This window comes from Dermochelys coriacea, chromosome 2 (genome assembly GCF_009764565.3).
Source record: "Dermochelys coriacea isolate rDerCor1 chromosome 2, rDerCor1.pri.v4, whole genome shotgun sequence".
NCBI lineage: Eukaryota > Metazoa > Chordata > Testudines > Dermochelyidae > Dermochelys > Dermochelys coriacea.
The window spans coordinates 272,186,676-272,204,311 of NC_050069.1; the positions used below are offsets into that span (position 1 = coordinate 272,186,676).

The following is a 17,636-nucleotide window of genomic DNA, read 5'->3' on the forward strand; positions in this document are numbered from 1 at the left end:
AGCTTGTTCCTCAGAAGGGCAGACTGCTCAGACATGGGAGGTAGGACTCCCAAGATCCACTTAGCTAGCAAAATGGGAGAGATTCTCAATATGGGCTTATCGACATCAATTGTCTCCCTTAGCCCCTGGGACCCAGTCATGCTACACTCCCTCCTGAAGTCTGAGAGCCCAGACCTGTCACTTCAGCTCCCTGGGAGTCTATGTGGTGGCTGTCTCTGTGATTCCGTAGCCCAGAGAAGTGGTGGGGGGGACGTCCATTTTTTCTCACCCTGTGCTAACCAGTAAGGAAACCTGTAGCTCTCTGGGATGGAAATGGAGTTCTGCAAGGTCTCGTGGGTTCACCCTTTGCTACCTGCTCTTTGTTCTGCCTCTCCATCAAAATGTCCTTTCGTGGCAATACCCTCGGGCAGAAGAGTGGGAGAATTACAGGCTGTAATGGCACAACCACCGTCCGTAAAGATAACCTTAGAATCATAGAATATCAGGGTTGGAAGGGACCTCAGGAGGTCATCTAGTCCAACCCCCTGCTCAAAGCAGGACCAATCCCTTGAACCCATACCCCCAATTCGTACCTCATGTGGCTTCTGAATTGCATTTGAACCAAATCGTACGCCTGCCAGTACTTTTCCACAAACCTCACTCAACTAAAGATGGAGAAAAATTACATTTTGGGATGTATGTGGAGCACTTCCATTGTATTTGGACAGGCCTAAACACTTCAGGAAATCTCTACAACTTTGTACAGCGTAGAGGGAGAAAGGTTAAAGATGAAGATGTTTCACCCCAAGGAATTTCTGTTGGGATCTCATCTTGTAGCAGGTTTCAGAGTAGCAGCCGTGTTAGTCTGTATTCGCAAAAAGAAAAGGAGTACTTGTGGCACCTTAGAGACTAACAAATTTATTAGAGCATAAGCTTTCGTGAGCTACAGCTCACTTCATCGGATGCATCTTGTAGCAGGCTCTGCTGTGAGTTGGCCAGTAAATATCCCCATTAGGGAGGCACTGCACATTCGACAAGAGTTCATCCACTTTAGTGGCGGCTCTCAGAAATCTCCTACTCATGAACATTTGTAAAGTGGCAGCTGGTCTTCCATCTGCACAACACTGCCACAGTCAAGGCATCTAAAGAGGCCAAGAGCCTGGCGGGACTGTTCTACGTTAGCTGTTTAGCTAGACTCCCAGTATTCCTCTTGAGCAAGGGTCGTTGTGTGGGAACCGCCAGCGATGGAATGTCTGTGTCACTCAGAGGAGAAGAAATAGTTACGGTGTACAGGGACTGTGTTCTTTGAGCTGTATTGTCCGTGCGTGGGTGTGGGTGTGTATTTTCCACACCTTGCCCCCATTGCTGATCAAAAGTCTCCGTCTCAAGTGTACTGGGTGCCTACCCATCAAGAGGGGACTAGATATATGGCCACAGGGTATGGGTGATTAACTGGCAATGTGGGCTGGGTGCAGACTCTGGAATAAAGACAGGACAATTAATAATGAAAGGAAATAAATGGTGATCGATTTACAGCAAATCTCTTCCCCTGAAGCTTTGTGTTGTGGGGAGGGAGCATTTCTGGCTTCCTGTCTTTGTAGGGGGCTGGCAATCACAGACATGCTGACCTGGACTGGGGTGGCAGGGGCTCTCAGCTCAGGCTCTGGAGACCTGCTGCTGGGGACTGCATGATGGGGAGCTAATCTCCAGTCCCCAGGCCCACTGGTGGGGGCTGTGTCTGGGGAGGTTCCTCTCAGGCACCTTGCTGGGGTCCGTCTCTGTCTGGGGAAAGGAGGGTCTTGGAGCTGTGTGTGAGGAACTGCTCTGTGCCGTGGGGACGGCAGGCTCCCCTCTGAGCATGTCCCCAGCCTACAGGGAGATAGAATCATCCCTGCTCCAACCACCAGCAGGCCCCCTCCCCCAAGGAAGGAGTGGAGATGGATGCTGCCGTCAGGAGCGGAGTGCCAGCTAATTACCCTTCCAAGTGTGTCTTGTAAATTAAGGGCTAATTAGAGGCAAAGTCAGTGTCATGGTTTTACACGTGTTTCTGTGGCGCTGAACAAGGGGAGGGGAGGGGGAGTGCGCAGCAGCCAGGCCGATCACTCGCTGTGCGCGCATCGCAGGGGGCAGGGCTCCAGGAACAGCAGCACTGGCACAACGAGGCTATGGAGTGGGTCAGATGGGAGCACTGGCCCTAGGGGCACCACAGCTGCAGCTGGAGTGGGCAGGCAGCCGTTGCAGGCAAGGTTTGTGGGTAGTTCCCTGACCTGTGCGCTCAGAGTGGCAGACAGGGAGTTCTGCGGCCACATCATCTAAACGCTATGGTTTTTGAATGAAGTAAACATGCTGCAATCCTCGGACGCTGGATTTGCTAAATCTCCTGCTGTCCCGGCATCCCTGCGTGTCGAGCTGGGGCAGGCCAGGCCCCTCCGAGCTGCAGTTTCAGGCTGTCTGCAGACACTTGGGCCATGTTTCTAAGGTTTCCTTTGGATCCACGAAGGATTGGAAATGGGATTTGAAGAATGGCTGCTTGGGCTCTGTAGCCAGTCCTGTGGCCGTGGGATTGCAGATGGCGTGGGACTCTGGCCAGAGCACAGGGCCTTGAGTGAGGGACACAGAATAGTTAGTAGGGCTCAAGCAGAGGATGTGTGTATTGAGCCTTGGCCTCGGGAGCAGATGGGGCTTCCAGGTCAGGGTTTGGTTCCCAGGTCTTGGGGGGCTCAGGGCTCATTGAGAAGAGAAGCATAAGAACAGGGGGCAGCCTCTCAGGGTACGTCTACATTGCAGTGAAACACCCACCGCTGGTCCATGTCAGCTGGCACGGCAGGACTATAAAATGGCAGTGTAGATGTTTGGGCTCGGGCTGGAGCCCAAGTTCTGAGACTCTCCCACCTCGCAGGGTCCCTGAGCCCGAATGCCTAAACTGCGGTTTCATAGCCCCGCAAGCCCGTCAGCCGACCCGGGACAGCCGCGGGTGTTCTGTTGCAGCGTAGACGTACCGAGTCTCTGCCCCCCGGTCCTGGAGGCGGGGTACCACTTGACACTCTCCTGGCAGCGGATGTCTCTCGAGGACCAGAGACTCAGCATGTGCTCTCCTGGATTATAAAGCCAGAAGGAGCCACTCTGATCAGGTAGTCTGCTCTGCTCCACAACACCAGCAGGACTTCCCTGTGTGAATTCCTGTTTGGACGAGAGGACGTCGTGTAGAAACACATCCCAGCTTGATGTGAATATTGCCAGAGATGGAGAATCCACCACAGCCCTTGGGAAGATGGTTCAGTAGTTAATGATTCACAGTTAAAACTTGCCCCTTATTTCCACTCTGAATTTGTCTAGCTTCAGCTTCCAGCCACTGGATCATGTTAGACCTTTGTCTGCTAGACTGAACAAATATTTGTTCCCCATGTAGGTACTTATAGACTGTGATTAGCTCATCCCTAGCCTTCTCTTTCATGGAGTCAGAGAATCACAGGATTAGAAGGGACCGCAAAAATCATCTAATCCAGTGTTTCTCAATGACTGGTCCATGGACCAATGCCGGTCCCTGAGTTCTCCCTGACACGTAGGAAGGCAGCAAGCCAGTGCCTGGTATCAGAAAGGCTGAGAAACACTGGTCTAGTCTGACTCCCTGCCAAGATGCAGAATTTGTTGTCTTTGTTAAACTAGATTGAGTTTAATTTAGGGCAGTTCTAGGGCCTGTGCTCTTGAGAAGTTTAGACTAGATGATCACAATGTTTCCTTCTGGCCCTAGAGTCTATGAATCTGTGAGCACCTGGAGTCTCTTACTATGAGGCAGGTTTTCCAGTCCTTTAATCCAGCGGTTCTCAAACTGTGGCTTGGGACCCCATTTTAATGGGGTCACGAGAGCTGGGATTAGTCTTGCTGGGGCCCAGGGACAAAGCCAAAGCCCGAGGCCCACAGCCCAGGGCTAAAGCCCAAGCCCCATGGCCCAGGGCTGTGGGGTTCAGGTTACAGGTCTCCCTGACTAGTGTTGAAGCCATTGGGCTTCGGCTTTGGCCCCCCACTCCCAGGCAGCGGGGCTTGGGTAGGCTCAGGCTTTGGTCCCTCATCCTGGGGTCCTGTAGTAATTTTTGTTGTCAGAAGGGGGTCGCAGTGCACTGAAGTTTGAGAACTCCTGCTTTAATAATTCTCGTGGCTCTTCTCTGAGCACTCTGAAGTTTATCAACATTCTTCTTAAATTATGGGCCCCAGAGGTGTGTTCGTGCCACCCCGTCTGGCTTTCCTGGCCCAAGAACTGTCTGCTGCTACTTACTGACCCTTCTGAAAATTAGAGATGAGGTGGGGTAGGGGATATCTTTTATTGGACCAAATTCTAGTGGTGACAGAGAGATGCTTTCAAGGGACACCTCTGAAAATGGGAAAATGACAGGCAGCAACTGGGAGATGCCTCGTCTCCCAGGAGCTCTGGTCTTTTGGAGCCCAGTGACTGCTGAACCCAGGACCACCCGCAAGGCTCAGCTGTTCTCAGCCCCTCCGAGAGCTCGACCTGGGATAAGACAGGCTCCGGCTCCAGGGCCTGACTGGGACGCGTTGGCTGGGGGGGAGGGATGTCTTGTGGGGCCCGGCTGGGACGTGTTGGCTGGGGGGGACGTGTCGTGGGGCCCGGCTGGGACGTGTTGGCTGGGGGGGACGTGTCGTGGGGCCCGGCTGGGACGTGTTGGCTGGGGGGGACGTGTCGTGGGGCCCGGCTGGGACGGGTTGGCTGGGGGGGACGTGTCGTGGGACCCGGCTGGGACGTGTTGGCTGGGGGGGGGATGTGTCATGGGGCCCGGCTGGGACGCGTTGGCTGGGGGGGGGGATGTGTCATGGGGCCCGGCTGGGACGCATTGGCTGCGGGGGGGGACGTGTCGTGAGACGCGTTGGCTGCGGGGGAGGGGGACGCGTCGTGGGGCCTGGCTGGGACGCGCTGGAGGGGACGGGACATGTGTCTGGGAGCTCTGCTGGGACGCGTTCGGGGGAACGGGACGTGTCTGGGAGCCCTGCTGGGACGCATTGGCTGGGTGGAGGGATGTGTTGGCTGCGGGGAGAACATGTTGTGGGGCCTAGCTGGGATGTGTTGGCTGCGGGAGAAGGACGTGTCATGGGGCCCGGCTGGGACGTGTTGGCTGGGGTGAGGATGTGTCATGGCCCGGCTGGGACATATTGTGGGGGGCAAACGTGTTGTGGGGCCCAGCTGGCGAATGGGGGTCTGACCCGCTTTTTTGTGCTGTTGGGGGCAGCCTGGTGTGAGCTTGTGCCTGTCTTGCAGGAGCCCCCCACTCGACCAGCAGCACCTCCCTGCACTCCGAACGCTCCATCAACTTGGTGGGCTTCTGCTCGAAGCCAGACGGCATGCACCAGCGCTCCTACTCCGTCTCCAGCGCAGACCAGTGGAGCGAAGCTGTGGTGATCCCCAGCAGCTGCCCCAACCCCCGTGAGTACCCTTCACTCCCTCTCCGTCCCCCACGTCGCTCAGCTGCTGCGGACGGGAGGGGCGTGCGGGCCACTTGCAGGAGCTGTGCCCTGTCGGCAGCGTGGCACCGAGCGCCCTGCCAGCGCTCTCAGGAGCCCCGCGCAGACCCTGTGGGGAGCTGGGCGCTGCATTGGGCCCGGTCACCTGTCTGCGCTGGGGAGACAAGGGCACGGAGACTGCCGCTGTGCTGAGCCGAGCCGTCGCTCACCCAGGACTTGCTGTCTCTGCCGCGGATGCCCCCTCCCCCCTCTGCCCACCCCACGCAAAGCCAGTGGTGGAGTGAAGGTCGCTCCATTCTCCCTGCGTTTAGTCTCTCCCCCTTGTCGTCTCTCCTCCCTGCCCCCCTCTCCTTACTGCCCCCCAAGCCCCTGCCTCCCCCAGGTTTGGGGAGAGTGAAGTGAGCCGGAGGAAGCCCTGTTTCTCATACATACTGGCTGTGTACTGCCCTCCCCCCACCTCCCGCCCCGATGGTTCAGGACAGTTGAGTGAATTAAAATAATTCATACATTTCCCAACGTAGCCACTTTGCCGAATTGGAAAATAAATGCCTTTGTGCTGCATCCATCACTCCTTCGTTCCTGGCGCTGCCGCCGCACTAAAAAAGCAGTTAAATGCACATCAGGAGTGGAGGAGCCATTTCCATGCCTGTTCGCCCCCTTGTCGTTCTCATTAGCGCGGCAGCCGCCCCCCCGCTCAGTCCCAGGGGCTTTCGCAGTTTAAAGAGAGCCTCTTTATGATCATTACCGGAGCCCGACTGTGCGGGCGCCATTTGCAGCTGAGGAGGCTCCTCATTTGTAACTGTGAAAAACTATCAATTTCAGCGCGCCCGATGCAGCGGCTCCATCACTGGCCCCATCAGCTCCCTGCTGGAAGCGAATTAATCAGACTGTTACTGCTGATGGGGCAGTGCAGGCGACGGGAGCGGAAGGGCGCAGCTCTGAGCATTAATGTGCTCGCGCTCCCCCGTCGGACACTGAGCAGGATAGGGCTGGCTCCCACGCTCCTCTCCCTCCAGAGCAGCCAGCCAGCAAGAGCCAGGCTGGCCACCAAACCGCAGCCGCACAGGGCCCCGTTCCACCGTGGAGCCCCTCCGTGCCCTGCCCTGTAAGGGGGAGCTGCCCCCGATACCGCAGGTTCCCCTGCACATGGGGGAGCCACCCACCCCGACATCACAGGTGTCTCCCCTGGCATGAGGGAGCTGCCCACCTCAATACCACAGATGTCTCCCTGGGCATGGGGGAGCAGCCCCCGATACCGCAGGGTCCTCCTGGACATGGGGGAGCCGCTCACCCTGACACCACAGGTGTCTCCCGAGGCATGGGGGAATTGCCCCCTGAGACCGCAGGGTCCCTCCTGTACATGGAGATGCTGCTCACTCCAATACCACAGGTGTCTCCCTGGGCATGGGGAAGCTGCCCCCTGATACTGCAGGGTCCCTTCTGTACATGGAGGTGCTGCTCACCCCAATACCTCAGGGTCCCCCCGGATGCGAGGGAGCTACCCACCCCAATACCGCAGGTGTCACCCTGGACATAGGGAAGCTGCCCCCCAATACCGCAGGGTCCCCCCGGACATGGGGGAGCTGCCCCTCAATACCACAGAGTCCCCCCTGTACATGGGGAAACCACTCACCCCAATACTACAGGGTCCCCCCGGACATGGGGGAGCAGCCCACCCTGATACTACAGGTGTCTCCCTGGGTACAGGGAGCTGCCCACCCCAATACCGCAGGGTCCCCCCTGTACCTGGGGGAGCTGCTCCCCCCAATATCACAGGGTTCCCGCGGGCATAGGGGAGCTGAGCCCTTGATACTGTAGGTGTCTCCCCAACATGGGGTAGCTGCCCACCCCGATACTTCAGGGTGCCCCCTATACCTGGGGGAGCTGCCCACCCCAATACCACAGGGTCCCCCTTGTACATGGGGGAGCTGCCCACCCTGACACCACATGGTTCCCTGGACATGGGGGAGCCAACCCCTCGATACTGCAGGTGTCTCCTCATGCTTGCCCCAATACTTCAGGGTTTCCCTGGACATGGGGAGCCACCCACCCTATTACCGTAGGTTCTCCCTGAATGCGGGGGAGCTGTCTCCCAATACTGCAGGGTCTCTCCAGGCACGGGGGAGTCGCCCATCCCGATACCACAGGGTCCCCCAAGACATGGGGGAGCCGTCCACCCCAGTACCGCATGGTCCCCCTTGTACATGGGGGAGCTGCCCACCCTGACACCACAGGGTTCCCTGAACATGGGGGAGCTGGCCCCTCGGTACTGCAGGTGTCTCCCGATGCTTGCCCTGATACTGCAGGGTCCCCCTGCACATGGGGGAGCCGCCCACCCCAATAATGCAGGGTCCCCCCCGGACATGGGGGCGCCACCCTCCCTGATACCGTAGGTGTCCCCCCATACATGGGGGCGCCACCGACCCCAAACTGTAGGGTCCCCCTGTACATGGGGGATCTGCTCATCCTGATACCGCAGGGTCCCCCCCGGACATGAGGGAGCCACTCACCCCAGTACCACAGGTGTCTCCCCGAACATGAGGGAGCAGCCCACCCCGATACTTCAGGTAACTCCCTGGGCACAGGGAGCTGCTCCCCCCAATACCACAGGGTCCCCCTGGATATAGGGGACCTGACCCCTCGATACAACAGGTGTCTCCCCAATATGGGGAAGCTGCCCATCCTAATACTGCCGGGGTCTCCCCGTGCTTGCCCCGGTAAGAACATAAGAATGGGCCATCTGAGTCAGACCAAAGGTCCATCTAGCCCAGTATTCTGTCTTCCAGTGCCCAGAGCGAATGAACAGAACAGGTAATCACCAACTGATCCATCCCCTGTCACTCATTCCCAGCTTCTGGCAAACAGAGGCCAGGGACACCCTCCCTGCCCGTCCTGGCTAATAGCCATTGATGGACCTGTCCTCCATGAACTTATCTAGTTCTTTTTTAGCGGCAATATAATATTTTCTGTCTTATTATGTATCCCCTTCCTAACGATTCCCAACATTGTTCGCTTTTTTGACTGCCGCTGCACATTGAGTGGATGTTTTCAGAGAACTATCCACAATGACTCCAAGATCTCTTTCTTGAGGGGTAACAGCTAATTTAGACCCCATCATTTTAGACTGATGGATTATGTTTTCCAATATGCATTACTTTGCATTTATCAACATTGAATTTCATCTGCCATTTTGTTGCCCAGTCACCCAGTTTTGTGAGATCCCTTTGTAACTCTTCGCAGTCTGCCTGGGACTTAACTATCTTGAGTAGTTTTGTATCTTCTGAAAAATTTGCCACCTCACTGTTCACCCCATTTTCCAGATCATTTATGAATATGTTGAATAGGACTGGTCCCAGTACAGACCCCTGGGGAACACCACTATTTACCTCTCTCCAGTCTGAAAACTGACCATTTATTCCTAGCCTTTGTTTCCTACCTTTTAATCAAAAAGAAAAGGAGTACTTGTGGCACCTTAGAGACTAACAAATTTATTAGAGCATAAGCTTTCGTGAGCTACAGCTCACTTCATCGGATGCATTCATCGGATGAAGTGAGCTGTAGCTCACGAAAGCTTATGCTCTAATAAATTTGTTAGTCTCTAAGGTGCCACAAGTACTCCTTTTCTTTTTGCGAATACAGACTAACACGGCTGCTACTCTGAAACCTACCTTTTAACCAGTTACCGATCCATGAGAGAACCTTCCCTCTTATCCCATGACTGCTTACTTTGCTTAAGAGTCTTTGGTGAGGGACCTTGTCAAAGGCTTTCTGAAAATCTAAGTACACTATATCCACTGGATCCCCCTTGTCCACATGCTTGTTGACTTCCTCAAAGAATTCTAGTAGATTGGTGAGGCATGATTTTCCTTTACAAAAACCATGTTGACTGTTCCTCAACAAACTACGTTCATCTACGTGTCTGACAATTTTGTTCTTTACTATAGTTTCAACCAGTTTGCCCAGAACTGAAGTCAGGCTTACCAGCCTGTAATTGCCGGGATTACCTCTGGAGCCCTTTTTAAAAATTGGTGTCACGTTAGCTATCTTCTAGTCACTTGGTACAGAGCCTGATTTAAATGACAGGTTACTGACTACAGTTAGTAGTCCTGCAATTTCACATTTGAGTTCCGTCAGAACCCCTGGGTGAATACCATCTGGTCCTCCTGACTTATTACTGTTTAGTGTATCAATTTGTTCCAAAACCTCCTCTAAAGATACCTCAATCTGGGACAGTCCCTCAGATCTGTCACCTAAAAAGAATGGCTCAGGTTTGGGAATCTCCCTCACATCTTTAGCTGTGAAGACCGATGCAAAGAATTCATTTAGTTTCTCTGCAATGGTGTTATCGTCCTTGAGTGCTCCTTTAGCATCTCAATTGTCCAGTGGCCCCACTGGTTGTTTAGCAGGCTTCCTGCTTCTGATGTACTTAAAAAAAATTGTTGCTTCTACTTTTTGAGTCTTTGGCTAACTTTTCTTCAAATTCTCTTTTGGCCTGACTAATTATATTTTTACACTTCATTTGCCAGAGGGTCCCCCTGGACATTTGCCTGCAGGATCCCCCCAGGCATGGAGGAGCCACCCAACCTGATACCTCAGGGTCCCCCTGACCTTGGGGGAACCACCCACCCTGATACCACAGTTGTCTCCCTGGGCATGGGGGAGGCACCACCCTGATCCCTCAGGGTTTCCCAAGAAATGAGGGAGCCGCCCACCCCAATACTGCAGGTGACTCCCCAGGCATGGGGGAACCGCCCACCCTGTTACCTCTGGGTCCCCCTGACCATGGGGGAACCACCCACCCCGATACAATAGGGTCCCCCCAGACATGAGTGTGCTGCCCACCCCAACCCCTCAGGGTCTCCCAAGACATGGGGGAGCCACCCATCCCAACACTGCAGGGCTCTTACCGCGTGTGTGCATGAGCCGCTCACCTTTGTAACATCTCTTTGCATGTCCTTGCACACACGTGCTCTCTTTAGTGGGCTGGTGATCAGGCAGTGCTGGAATTCACACACATGCAGAGGTGGGTGGTGGGCTGAGGTGGAATCTATCCCATCCCCCAGCCAGGTGCCTTTGTGATGATGTATGTGCCCCTGTGAAGCCAGGTCTCAGGTGGGCTCATGGGCCCCGGCACAGGCTAGAACTGCTATTTGCCTGCCTGTCCTCAGGCTTGCTGGCCGTTGGCTCGTGCCCGGGTTTTCAGCCCACTTGCAGAGGCTGGCAGGGACTGTGCTTGGTGCATGCTGCTGCTCAGGGCCGGGGCCAGGTCGCGTCGCATCGTGTCCCACGCTGGTCCAGGAGCTCCCAGAGGGGCGTGGCGGCCTCTCTGCTCACGTTCCACATGGCGGAGCCGCCTCTGCCTGCCGCCACCCCGAGCAATCCACTCATTTCATGCAAAGTAACCCTGAGATTGATACAAATAGGGAACGAGTCGCTGCCAATTTACGGCGACACGGAGGGGGTGGAGATCTCGGCTCCAGAGCTAATTGTGTGTCTGAAGGAGCTGCTGAGTGCATGTCTGCTCGGCAGGGAGCTCCCCACCGCTCACACCGGGGTGCACGGGCCATCCAGTGGGTTCTGGTGGGACAGACAGAACCTCACTCCTGCTCTGTAACCCAGCCAAAGAAGAGACCAGAACAGGCAAGGTGGACTGGGGAGGGGGCACGCTCCTCGGCCTACCAAGTCAGTTCCACTTTCCTGGTAATTTTCTCGGCCGGCACTAGAGTCTCTGACCCTTGCCCAGAGCCAGAGAGCCGTGGGGTATTGTCACTGTTACGACGGGAGAGCAGCCTTCCATTTCCTGCATCCCACCATCTGTGCACCAGCCTCCCAACTGGGCACAGCTGTGCAAAGGGGTGGGGGGGGAAGGGGAGCTATGGGGAAGGGTCCTGTCAGAGATCAAATCCACAGTCCAACCCCAGGGTTCCAGGTGAGCTGAGGAGCGGAGCTGGCGCACAGTCCTGTCCCCTTCCCTGCATGCGCCGCAGGAATTCCACTGCAAAGGGATGTCCGGGGCTCTTGGTCTCTGGGAGAATCAGAAGGAAGGTGCCTGCAAGAGAACCAGCACGGTCACTGCAGGGAGCACAGAGTTATGGAGGCTAAGGACATTGCAAAGCAGCTAAATGACTCCTTTGCATCTACCTCCACCATGGCGGATGTTGGGAGATGCCTACCCTGGACCTGCTAGCTATGGGGAGGCGCTGTCCGAGACCACGGGACAAGAGGGTCGATACTGGAACACACTGAGCAGCAGGTCACCAGGAGCGGAGCTACCTGCCAGAGTCCTGCAGGGAGGGAAGTGACTGAGCTGTTTGTCTCCACTTCGATACCAGGGCAGGCTGCCCTAACAGGTCCCGTCCCCCCTGCACACAGCAGTGCTGCGTTAGCTAACTCGGTTAAAATAGCACCATTAGTTACACTGGTGCAGCATTCTGGGTAGACCAGGCCCAGTGACTCTTGAACCAGCTTGTGTGTGTCTCGGGCCTGCACCAAGTACAGCAGCTCTTCCATGTGCCTGGGAAGAAGCCATTTCCAGTGCCAAGAAATGGCATCCCTGCCCTGGCGTGAGTGGTTGGTATGGGGAATTGATTCTGTATATTAGACTCAGCTGCCTTAATTGTCAACTCTGTGAACTCTTTCCCTGTGGATAATTGGTGGCAGAAACCCCCAGCTACTGTGCGTCTCCACTGGGGGTGAGTGTAAGACACTAGAGAGAGAGACGCTTTTATACCGGGGTTTGAGCAACCCGTAAAAGTTAGGTTGGCATAGCTCCGCTGGGCAGGGAATGTGAAAGCCAGACCCCTGACTGGCAGCTATCCCGACGGACGAGGGCGTCTGTCAGTGTTGCTGACTTTGTTCAGGGAAGTGGTGTTACTGCTGTGCTGATGGAAACGCTTCTGTGGGTGTACGCTGTGTCCAGACTAGGGGTCCTGCTGGCATAGGCTCTGCAGTGCAGACAGAGCCTGGGGCCCTCTCAGTCCCTTGGCCGGGGCAGACCAGGAGTGTTCTGCAGGGCTGTATCCTAGCTAGTGTTAAAGGGCCCTGGGCGCTACCTCATGAGGCTGTCCCAGCCTTCTCCATCCCGCTAGTGCTGCTCTGTTTGGCTCGGGGCCGTCCCGCAGAGCACTGGGCACACAGCGAGAGATGGGCTGTGCTGGGCCGAGCTCACAAACTAACAGATGGGGGGAAAGGCCCAGAGAAGGGAAGTGACTTGGCCAAGGACCCCGTGGGGGTCAGTAGCAGGGTTGGGAGTGGAACTGGAATCCCCTGAGTTCCAGCCCAGTGCCCTGCCCATTTGCCCATGCTGCCTCTTATTCCAGTGTCTCCCTGCTCCTGCTGCACCAGAGGTCATAGAATCGTAGAATATCAGGGTTGGAAGGGACCTCAGGAGGGTCAAAGCAAGACCAGTCCCCAACTAAATCGTCCCAGCCAGGGCTTTGTCAAGCCTGACCTTAAAAACTTATAAGGAAGGAGATTCCACCACCTCCCTAGGTAACGTATTCCAGTGCTTCACCACCCTCCTAGTGAAAAAACTTTTCCTAATATCCAATCTAAACCTCCCGCACTGCAACTCGAGACTATTACTCCTTGTTCTGTCATCTGCTACCACTGAGAACAGTCTAGATCCATCCTCTTTGGAACCCCCTTTCAGGTAGTTGAAAGCAGCTATCATATCAGATGGTATGATGGGATAATGTGATTTTGGTAATTAATTGATCTTTAAATATTTAGGGTAAATAGGCCTAATCCCCTGAGATGGAATATTAGATGGATGGGATCTGAGTTATCCAGAAAAGAATTTTCTGTAGTATCTGGCTGGTGAATCTTGCCCATATGCTCAGGGTTTAGCTGATCGCCATATTTTTAATTTATTTTTAAAGAATTTTTAATGAATCTGTAAACTCAGGAATAGTACCGAATGATTGGAGAATTGCTAATATAGTTCCTATTTTTAAGAAAGGAAAAAAAAGTGATCCGGGTAACTACAGGCCAGTTAGTTTGACATCTGTAGTATGCAAGGTCCTAGAAAAAATTTTGAAGGAGAAATTAGTTAAGGATATTGAAGTCAATGGTAAATGGGACAAAATACAACATGGTTTTACAAAAGGTAGATCGTGCCAAACCAACCTAATCTCCTTTTTTGAAAAAGTAACAGATTTTTTAGATAAAGGAAATGCAGTCGATCTAATTTACCTAGATTTCAGTAAGGCATTTGATACCGTGCCACATGGGGAAATATTAGTTAAATTGGAGAAGATGGGGATCAATATGAACATCAAAAGGTGGATAAGGAATTGGTTAAAGGGGAGACTGCAACGGGTCCTACTGAAAGGAGAACTGTCAGGTTGGAGAGAGGTTACCAGTGGAGTTCCTCAGGGATCGGTTTTGGGACCAATTTTATTTAATCTTTTTATTACTGACCTTGGCACAAAAAGTGGGAGTGTGCTAATAAAGTTTGCAGATGATACAAAGCTGGGAGGTATTGCCAATTCAGAGAAGGATCGGGACATTATACAGGAGGATCTGGATGACCTTGTAAACTGGAGTAATAGTAATAGGATGAAATTGAATAGTGAGAAGTGTAAGGTTATGCATTTAGGGATTAATAACAAGAATTTTAGTTATAAGTTGGGGACGCATCAATTAGAAGTAACGGAAGAGGAGAAGGACCTTGGAGTATTGGTTGATCATAGGATGACTATGAGCTGCCAATGTGATATGGCTGTGAAAAAAGCTAATGCGGTTTTGGGATGCATCAGGAGAGGCATTTCCAGTAGGGATAAGGAGGTTTTAGTACCATTATACGCGGCACTGGTGAGACCTCACCTAGAATACTGTGTGCAGTTCTGGTCTCCCATGTTTAAAAAGGTTGAATTCAAACTGGAGCAGGTACAGAGAAGGGCTACTAGGATGATCCGAGGAATGGAAAACTTGTCTTATGAAAGGAGACTTAAGGAGCTTGGCTTGTTTAGCCTAACTAAAGAAGGTTGAGGGGAGATATGATTGCTCTCTATAAATATATCAGAGGGATAAATATAGGAGAGGGAGAGGAATTATTTCAGCTCAGCACCAATGTGGACACAAGAACAAATGGGTATAAACTGGCACCAGGAAGTTTAGACTTGAAATCAGACGAAGGTTTTTAACCATCAGAGGAGTGAAGTTTTGGAATAGCCTTCCAAGGGAAGCAGTGGGGCAAAAGATCTATCTGGTTTTAAGATTCTACTTGCTAAGTTTATGGAGGAGATGGTATGATGGATAATGGGATTTTGGTAAGTAATTGATCTTAAATATTCAGGGTAAATAGGCCAAATCCCCTGAGATGGGATATTAGATGGATGGGATCTGAGTTACTATAGAAAATTCTTTCCTGGGTATCTGGCTGGTGAATCTTGCCCATATGCTCAGGGTTCAGCTGATCGCCATATTTGGGGTTGGGAAGGAATTTTCCTCCAGGGCAGATTGGAGAGGCCCTGGAGGTTTTTTGCCTTCCTCTGTAGCATGGGGCATGGTTGACTTGAGGGAGGCTTCTCTGCTCCTTGAAGTCTTTGAACCATGATTTAAGGACTTCAATAGCTCAGACATGGGTGAGGTTTTTCATAGGAGTGGGTGGGTGAGATTCTGTGGCCTGCGCTGTGCAGGAGGTCGGACTAGATGATCAGAATGGTCCCTTCTGACCTTAGTATCTATGAATCTATGAATCTATATTTGGGGTTGGGAAGGAATTTTCCCCCAGGGCAGATTGGAAGAGGCCCTGGAGGTTTTTCGCCTTCCTCTGTAGCATGGGGCACGGGTCACTTGAGGGAGGATTCTCTGCTCCTTCAAGTCTTTAAACCACGATTTGAGGACTTCAATAGCTCAGACATAGGTGAGGTTTTTCGTAGGAGTGGGTGGGTGAGATTCTGTGGCCTGCGTTGTGTAGGAGGTCGTACTAGATGATCAGAATGGTCCCTTCTGACGTTAGTATCTATGAAATCCCCCCTCACTCTTTTCTCTTCTGCCGACTAAACAATCTCAGTTCCCTCAGCCTCTCCTCAGAAGTCATGTGTTCCAGTCCCCTCATCATTTTTGTTGCCCTCCGCTGGACATTTTCCAATTTTTCCACATCCTTCTTGTAGTGTGGGGCCCAAAACTGGACACAGTACTCCAGATGAGGCCTCACCAATGTCGAATAGAGGGGAACGATCACGTCCCTCGATCTGCTGGCAATGCCCCTACTTATACATCCCAAAATGCCATTGGCCTTCTTGGCAACAAGGGCACATTGTTGACTCATATCCAGCTTCTCGTCCACTGTAACCCCAGGTCCTTTTCTGCAGAACTGCTGCCGAGCCATTCGGTCCTTAGTCTGTAGCGGTGCATGAGATTCTTCCGTCCTAAGTGCAGGACTCTGCACTTGTCCTTGTTGAACCTCATCAGATTTCTTTTGGCCCAATCCTCTAATTTCTCTAGGGCCCTCTGTATCCTATCCCTACCCTCCAGCATATCTACCTCTCCTCCCAGTTTAGTGTCACCTCCACATTTGCTGAGGGTGCAATCCACACCATCCTCCAGATCATCTATGAAGATATTGAACAAAACTGGCCCGAGGACCGACCCTTGGGGCACTCCACTTGATACCGGCTGCCAACTAGACATGGAGCCATTGATCACTACCCATTGAGCCCAACCATCTAGCCAGCTTTCTATCCACCTTCTAGTCCATTCATCCAGCCCATACTTCTTTAACTTGCTGGCAAGAATACTTTGGGAGACGGTGTCAAAAGCTTTGCAAAGTCAAGGAACAACATGTCCACTGCTTTCCCCTCATCCACAGAGCCAGTTATCTCCTCATAGAAGGCAATTAGATTACTCAGGCATGACTTGCCCTTGGTGAATCCATTCTGACTGTTCCTGATCACTTTCCTCTCCTCTAAGTGCTTTAGAATTGATTCCTTGATGACCTGCTCCATGATTTTTCCAGGGACTGAGGTGATGAGGCTGACTGGCCTGTAGTTCCCTGGATCCTTCTCCTTCCCTTTTTTAAAGATGGGCACTACATTAGCCTTTTTCCAGTCATCCGGAACCTCCCCCGATCGCCATGAGTTTTCAAAGATAATGGCCAATGGCTCTGCAATCACATCCGCCAACTCCTTTAGCACTCTCGGATGCAGCACATCCAGCCCCATGGACTTGTGCTCGTCCAGCTTTTCTAAATAGTCCCAAACCACTTCTTTCTCCACAGAGGGCTGGTCACCTCCTCCCCATGCTGTGCTGCCCAGTGCAGTAGTCTGGGAGCTGACCTTGTTCGTGAAGACAGAGGAAAAAAAGCATAGAGTACATTAGCTTTTTTTACATCCTCCATCACTAGGTTGCCTCCCACATTCAGTAAGGGGCCCCCATTTCCTTGACTTTCTTCTTGTTGCTAACATACCTTCTTGTTACTCTTAACATCTCTTGCTAGCTGCAACTCCAGGTGTGATGTGGCCTTTCTGATTTCACTCCTGCATGCCTGAGCAATATTTTTATACTCTTCCCTGCTCATTTGTCCAGTCTTCCACTTCTTGTAAGCTTCTTTTTTGTGTTTAAGATCAGCAAGGATTTCACTGTTAAGCCAAGCTGGTCGCCTGCCATATTTACTATTCTTTCTACACATTGGGATGGTTTGTCCCTGTAACCTCAATAAGGATTCTTTACAATACAGCCAGCTCTCCTGGACTCCTTTCCCCCTCATGTTGTTCTCCCAGGGGATCCTGCCCTGAGGGAGTCAAGTCTGCTTTTCTGAAGTCCAGGGTCCATATTCAGGTCAAGGTGGGGGTCAGAGCCAGCAGAGAGGGAGGATATCGGGGGGCATTGGGCCAGGGCTCTGAGCAGAGGCCCAGCCTTTGGCCTCAGGGGAGGCAGGAGCGTATTTCGAGAGGGTTAACAGCAGAGCGAGGCGCCCGCACCTCGCTGCCTTCCCCGGAGTCTGCATTTTTATGCTGATTGGATGCCTGTGCTGTGTGCGCTGCTGAAATTGAATGTCAGGCTTTTGATTTTGTTGCTGGTCTCTAATGAAATTTGACATTTAATGGTGAGTGCAGCGGCAGCGTGTGTGTGTGTGAGCGGAGCTTGATTAGCGCGCTCTAATTGACAGTAATTAGGCAGCTCCCTGATTGTTTCTAATTCTGCTATTAATTGTAAGGAACAGTATGATTGAGGATAAA

The 17,636-nt window shown here is 52.8% G+C and overlaps 1 protein-coding gene across 3 annotated transcripts in view; it reads left to right on the forward strand.

Annotated features, from left to right (window-relative positions):
- Positions 1–17,636, forward strand: part of AGAP3 (ArfGAP with GTPase domain, ankyrin repeat and PH domain 3) — a 243,096-nt gene that overhangs the window by 206,206 nt on the left and 19,254 nt on the right. For 2 of the 3 annotated variants that reach the window (XM_038388865.2, XM_043509841.1), the window contains exon 12: positions 5,249–5,413. The exons of the other annotated variant lie outside the window; for it this stretch is intronic. In XM_038388865.2, coding sequence (XP_038244793.1) covers positions 5,249–5,413 — 165 coding nt within the window. The remainder of the gene's footprint in view (positions 1–5,248; positions 5,414–17,636) is intronic. 3 annotated transcript variants of the gene reach the window in all.